General features: G+C 36.4%; 1 protein-coding gene across 2 annotated transcripts; it reads left to right on the forward strand.

Annotated features, from left to right (window-relative positions):
- Window positions 1-1196: 1196 nt before the first annotated feature.
- On the forward strand, window positions 1197-6353 carry LOC110652306 (calmodulin binding protein PICBP). 2 transcript variants are annotated; one of them, XM_021807873.2, is made up of 2 exons: window positions 1197-1762; window positions 1859-5805. In XM_021807873.2, exons 1-2 carry the CDS (start codon window positions 1412-1414, stop codon window positions 5798-5800), a joined length of 4293 nt encoding a protein of 1430 aa, XP_021663565.2. In that variant the 5' UTR covers window positions 1197-1411; the 3' UTR covers window positions 5801-5805. The 2 variants fall into 2 exon arrangements, with proteins under 2 accessions (XP_021663565.2, XP_058003245.1); XM_058147262.1 differs by adding an exon at window positions 6005-6353 and having other exon boundaries at window positions 1745-5805.
- Window positions 6354-7179: the final 826 nt, after the last annotated feature.

Genomic DNA, 7179 nt, shown 5'->3' on the forward strand with positions numbered 1-7179 from the left:
CAAAGCATGGTGACCCACCTTAAAAACGTAAAAATTGCAACGCGGTTTTATGTTCCTCTCATAAATTTCTTTGGCTAAAATTGTCAAAGAACACATCAAATCTTTAAATCTGTATTCTTATCTCAACTGTTAATTATGGCTATTTTTTTCCAATTTTATCACCCGAAATTAATTGTAATTAATTACCTAATATTCTTTCTATTATGATATTTTTCTATAACCTTTATTTGCAAATTAAAATTTTATAAAAATTCAATTCAATTAATTTGTTTAATTAAATCTTATATTTAGAATAAAATAATTTAATTTTTTTAAATTAAAAAATTTTTTTAAAAAATAAAAATCAAACAAACATGATTGTATGCAAATTAAACATCCAAAGAAATTAAAGATTTTGTTATTAATATTTTCTTGCAAGTTATTTACTTGTAATTATGTTATTGTTATAGTAGATATATAAATTTAAAGAATATATACAATCAGATAATTATATAGTTACATATCGTAAAATCTATATTCATAAGTAAAATAAGACAAAAAAAAATTTATTATGATAAAAAATATAAAATATAATCACTTAAAATGTTCAAATATTAATCTCAATATATTTTTTAAATATTTTACAAATCATACCTTTCACTATCATTTCAGATTACACATCATTTTATTTCAATTGAATCACAACATAAAATTTTTAAATCAAATTATAATTTAAGTTTAGGAAAATATATTTACAATTCAAATCACATAAAAGTGAAAATAACAAAACAGTTTTGTCATAAAGAGAGGCCAACTCAGAGATTTGATGTGATGTGATAATAATCTCGATATTTAATCATACTTGCAATGTTCTAGGTCCACCTCATTAATTTTACAGATCAAAGGTTAACTTGCAAGAATTATAAAAAGATTAATTAGTGGATATGAATTTTCTATTTGGAGGCCATGTGTGCAAGAAAAGAAATTGAAGTGCTAAGGTACGAGTCTTACCTTCAAATAAACAAAAGCAAGTGTCAATCAAGGCCAGGTCAATTCCTCCATCCCATTGTACAAGTCTAGGCATCTTAGTTTCCATCTAAATCACATTCAAACATGACATACTCATTAAAAGCTGAAATTTAAAAGTAAGCCACTAAGCTGCTTCTCACAAAATAAAATAATAAAATAAAAAGAAAGCTTACGAAAGGAAAAACCAGCCACTGTAGCCCAGAGAAGTTTTGGCTTTGGAGTCTCCAATGTTTGTAATCTTGAAATCTTTCTTTGCATAAGCTTTCTTCTAGAGTGGCACTCTGCTAACCCCCACAAAACCAGAATTCTCCGTCTCAAGTTTAAGATCAAAAAGAATACTCTCTTGTTTTTCCATTCCTTGCCAATTGAAAATAAACCAGTTGTCCTCTTCAAGATTCAAAGAATGAATCCTAGTGAGCTTGTAAATGAAGCAGATTCTGATTATTCCACCACATCTGAAAGCTTGTCTGTGACCACTGAATCATCATCCTCATGTGATCAGAATCAAGATATCAAGAACAGGGGAGCAACAGAGCCAAGGAGGAAAGTGAAGAAGTTGAGATCAATCAAGCTTGTGAGACTGCCAAGTTTGAAGCTCACCACAAGACAAGCAAGAGTTCAACTTGATTATCTCTCTACCTTGGCAAGTGATGCAGCAAGTTCACTGCAGCCTGATAAGGTGGAAATATCAGATGCATCGCCTAATTATATGAAGACCACCACTTCTTCTGATGCGAAGAAGGGGAGTTTACAGGCACGATATTGAAATAGGAATCTAGTTCTGGTAGAAGTAATTTTAGGCAAAAAAAAAAACATTTGTTCTTAACCAAATATTTGCTTTTCCATGCAGAAATCATCAAGAACTTTGGTTAGGCGATCTAGTTTTAAGCCTCTAAAGAGTTTGACAAGGTTGTCTAGTACAAAATTCAGGAGATCTTTGATGAGGAAGTCTTCTGGGGGACCTGAAATGAAGAGGAAACTGAAGAAGTCCAGATCAATCAAGGCTGGAAATCGATCTTCCATTGTTTTACCAAATGATGCAGATATGTCATCTAATCAATTGAAGGAAAGGAGCTATTGTGATGTAAAGAACGCTCATTTTCAGGCAAGTTCTTGTCATTTTGAATCTAGTTTGAGCAGCAATGGTAGAAGTAAGAGAAGTTTAAGTAATTTAAAGCCAAGTTTAGCTCCTGGTAACAAATCGATGAGGGTCATAACCAGAACATCTTCTTTGAGACCTCTACGGATCTTAACAAAAATGAACAGTAGAAGAACAAAGAGGCCTTCCATGAAGAAACGCTCCCAAATGCTCGACTCAAGCATACAAAAAGCAACGTGTTCTTCAGTTCTCAAGGATTCCAAGTTTCCTGACCGTCTTGAGCTTCTACCAGGAGGAAGTGAATCTGAAGGAATTTCAGCCATGAAAGTGTGCACATATAGTTATTGTTCACTTCACGGCCATCGCCACCCTGCTTTACCTCCACTAAAACGCTTTGTATCAATGAGGCGACGTCAGTTGAAGACCCAGAGAAGTATAAAATTGGAAAGTCAATCCTTTCACAGAGCAAAACGTTCTAGTAAAACAAAGAAAGGAATGCGGGCAAGGAAAATGGATTGCCACACAGATGCTGCAGTTCCAGAAACAGCCCATAAGAACAGAGCAATCAGAAAAATGGCTGCACCAAAAGCTGACTTAAATGGAGAAAGCATTCATGGTGGAGATGATGAAGATACCAACAATTCTGAAAGCGATGGTGAGAATATGCTTGAAGAGGTATCACATCCTCATCTGTGTCTGAAAGAGAAACAGCAGCTCAGTGAGTTTTCCACAGCAGAAAGTAAAGTATACTGTACAGACAAGAAAGAAGAGGGAATTACTGCATCCAACTCTCTTACTGTTGATCATCCTGAGCACACAAATATCATCTTACAAAATGTCGAAGATCCCGGACCCTTTGATGATATTGCTTGCACCTGCCATGAGGAAATTCCAGTGGGTGGAAAAGTTCACCAAGATGTCAATGAAGGCAGAATTTCAAGTTTGAAATTTGATATTTACAAAGGTGACTCAGAACTGAACACTTCAGGGCCAACGGCTTCAACAAGTTTAGCTAAAGAGCCAGTTGATAAATCCAGAAGCCTAGCGACTGATGTATTTGTGGAATCAAGAGCAATTAATGATATGATTTCTTCTGCTTCCATATGTGAGCAACTAGGTGAACAAACTGCTCAGATTGAGGAAAGGAATGAAGATTCTCTGCAGGACAATCAGTTCCCAGTGACAGATTCAGAGCCTGATTGCAACTCTTGGGTAGTAGAGAAAACCCAAAGGGAAAAGCAAAAGCATGTGGGATTGTGGAACCTGATATATCAACATATGGTATCAGGTATTGCTTCAGACGATGAAATGCTGCCACCTCTTGATAAAATGGATAAGAAAGAACAAGGGGAAGATGCAAACACCTTGCCTGCAATGAACGATTCAGATTCTTGTTCACATTTTTCTGGAATAGATCAGGGCATGGAGGTGTATGATCATGATAGAGGCAGCCATAAGATTCAGCTTTACCAACGCAATGCCATTAAGTTGGTACAGGAAGCATTTGATAAAATCCTCTCAGAAATTCCTGACCACTCATCTGATGATCAATCAATCAATAATGACAGCATTTCAGACAAGGGAGAAAATATTCATAGTGCAAGTGGGGAAATAAGGATGTCAACTTCCTTCGATTCAGGTAAAGAAAGCATCGTACAAGATCAGGAAGAAATGGGGCTGAAAGAATATAATATAAATGAGCCAGAAGGAGGGAAAACACAATCCAACATAGGAAGCAAGTCTAACCAGCAAGCACCCAAGAGCTGGAGTAATCTGAAAAAGATAATTATCCTCAAGAGATTTGTTAAGGCGTTGGAAAAAGTGAGGAACTTCAATCCTCAGAAGCCACGGCATCTACCAGTACAGCTTGAACCTGAAGCAGAAAAGATTCATCTACGCCATCAGACCATGGAAGATAGAAAAAATTCTGAGGAATGGATGCTTGATTATGCACTTCAACAGGTTATTTCTACACTAGCCCCAGCTCAGAAGAGAAAAGTAGCTTTGCTTGTTCAGGCATTTGAAACATTAGTTCCATTACCGGAAACAGCTACGAGTCCGAGGTCTAATGTAGATGCTTCTTCACATGCAACTCCAGTTCAAACTTTTACTACTTCCTCACATGAAACAGGTTCTGGAAAAGGGAAAGAAACCAAATTTGGTATCTCTCTTTGTAAAACATCACGCCCTAAAGAGGAGCAAGACCAAGTCAGTGACTCCTGCACAGCAGAAGAGGATGTTCCAGAGTCTTGTTCTGAGCTCAATGAACCAAGCTCAGAATCTGGTTCCACTCATACAGCACCAACTATTTTGACTTCTGAATTCACTTCCATAGGCTTGAAGCAAAAGGGTGCAGATCTCAATCATGGTAATGGTGACCAAAATTCCATTGCCAAAGATGATGACCCTGCATCTATTAATTACTGTTTAGTGGAGCTAAGAGAAGCACTTGACAAGCCTTCGAAGTCAGCTGATGTTGCAACTAGTTCTTATGATGAAGTTTCACTAAATGGAGAAGTTCTCCAAGAAGTGCCTAAAGAAGTAAGTTTGCTTTCTGCTTCAGAAGTCCAAGATCGCGATTTTGAATTCAACAGTGAAACATTGGAGTCAGATTGTCGAATCATTGTCACTGGTGAACGATCAGATGAACCCAAAAGCCAAATCCCAAAAAATTTTGAAGGATCAATTGCAGATTACAATGCACACACTCCTGTTTCTGTCTCTAAACTGCAGGAAGAATCATCTAAAGCCGCTGAAGGACAAACTGTGCTTCAAAATAAGTTTTTCCAACAATTTACTCCGCATGAAGAATCTAAATTCAGTTCTGCTGATTTAGCACAAGAAAAGCAGGTGGAAAAGCAGAAAAATATGAGACTTTGGTACTTAATATATAAGCACATGGTTTCAGGCAGTGCAAGTCTACTTGAGAAGGAGCCAGACAAGGAAGAACAAGCAGATGATGCCAACACATCTTATGGAATGAATAATGATTGTTCTTATGAAGGTTTTTCTCAGGATACAGATATGGAGAATCATAATGCAGGCAGCCACAAGATTGAACTCCAGCAGATTGAAGCCATAAGAATGGTTGAAGAAGCAATCGATGAAATACTGGTTCCAGGTATTCAAGATGACTCACCCAATGATCATTCAGTCAGCAGTGATGTAATTCTAGATCAGGAGCACCTTGAAAAGCAACCTGATAAAGGAGGGGTATTTTACATCTCAACTTACATTGGTTGTCCCAAAGAGAGTTATGGAGAATCTAACAGTACAAAAGTGGAGCAGAGCTCCATGCTGGATCCAAAAGAACCATGCCTGAATTCTGAGAACGGTGCCACAGCGGAAAAAGAAAAAGCTGTATTCAAGGAGGGAAATAAACCTAAACCACCAGCGCAGAAGAGCTGGTGCAATCTGAAAAAGCTGATCCTTCTTAAGAGATTCATCAAGGCATTGGAAAAGGTTGAAAAAATAAATTTGCGGGAGCCACGATTCTTGCCCTTGGACCCTGAGAAGGAGGCAGAAAAAGTTCATTTAAGGCATCAAGATATGGAGGATAAGAAAAATGCTGATGAATGGATGCTCGATTATGCACTTCAACAAGTTGTTGCTAAACTAACTCCAGCTCGGAAAAGAAAAGTGCAGTTGCTTGTTGAAGCTTTTGAGACAGTCAGTCCTACTATTGGAAGTTGAAAGAGGTAAAATGCCCAATGCAGTAGCTTCTGTAGATTCAAAATCCTTCAAACCTGAATTTAGTTTGTAAGGAAAGAATAAATCCCTAAGTTGACATAAGAAGACGTGTAGAGCATCCAAAAATAAGACTAAAGATGGACTGTAAGAAATGACAATATTTTGAACTGCGCAAATTTACCTATACTTTGTTCAATAAATGTGCAGGTATGATGAGAAGAAGCTACCATTTGATGCTCATTTCAAGTTGCTCCATAGCATCATTAAAAATTTCAGCAAAATTATCATTGCCATTTGGGGAATAGAGGTCAATCAGACAGATGCAAGTCAAAATTTCAATGGAAATTTGTAAAGGTACATACATTCCAAACATTTTTTGCAATTTTTGGAGCCTCTCAATACTTGTGGGGAATGATGGCATATATATGTATATATAATGTTCGCGGAGATGTATCCTGTAAGTTGTATTTATGTGTTATTCATTCATTTTCAGTGGATTTTAGATGATACATTAACAAAATATAAGCATTAAACGCCATTGTTATTAAAGGCAAAATCATGTTTCCGCATATTTTTATGAAATTAAGCCCTTAACTTTTTCAATCCAGAAAATGATTGAAAATATATGCAACCCTGACAAAGAAAGCTGCCATAAGACATCCATAAGCATTACTACATGACAGCTCTTCGGCTATAAAAATGAAGCATTTCACCTCATAAGAAAAGAAAAACAGAGAGGTTGACAGAAAGAGAGGTAGGAAGGGGAGACGAAGAAAGAAAGAAAGAAAGAAAGTCTGATTAAGAAGTTGTAAAGCCACACTCAGGTAGCCACATGAAAAGCCTTACCTAAGTGAAACTCACATTACTAAGGCAGTTGATGATAGCCATATAACAAGGCCATTGATGATTTATTTATAGTCACCATTACTTTGATAAAACTGAGAACAGAAACCCATATTTCTGATCATGTATTACCGAAGCAAAAACCTGCTCAAGGATCAAACACTTCCAAAAATTAAAGGAATTGCTGTGCATTGTGAAATGGAAGAAAGTAAGCAGTTGCATATAAATTGTGGGAATATTGTATGGAAATGCAATTGTTCATTCCCTCACAGTGACTCTATATCTGAATTAGACATTACTTGTGCAATTGCTTACTAGTACAGTCTAAAAAATCCATCTTGAGTTCTTAAACCAATAGTGCATTGGTCATGCACTTATCTTTGTAACAGAAAATCAGGTTCTAACCCACTTTCTATGATTCTATCCGATCTCCCAGAACCCAAAACAAAATAGAATAAATTCCATCTGGATGTGATATCAAATATAAAAATTAGCAAACATTTGGAAGGTACCCAGCAAGCAGAATTTCAAAATCATGT

The sequence above is a fragment of the Hevea brasiliensis genome, chromosome 5 (genome assembly GCF_030052815.1).
Source record: "Hevea brasiliensis isolate MT/VB/25A 57/8 chromosome 5, ASM3005281v1, whole genome shotgun sequence".
NCBI lineage: Eukaryota > Viridiplantae > Streptophyta > Magnoliopsida > Malpighiales > Euphorbiaceae > Hevea > Hevea brasiliensis.

Coding starts and splice junctions, on each gene's coding strand:
- LOC110652306 (XM_021807873.2), top strand. CDS start 1,412: ATGAATCCTAGTGAGCTTGTAAATGAAGCAGATTCTGATTATTCCACC. Junction 1,763..1,858: donor CGAAGAAGGGGAGTTTACAG/GCACGATATTGA, acceptor TTTTCCATGCAG/AAATCATCAAGAACTTTGGT.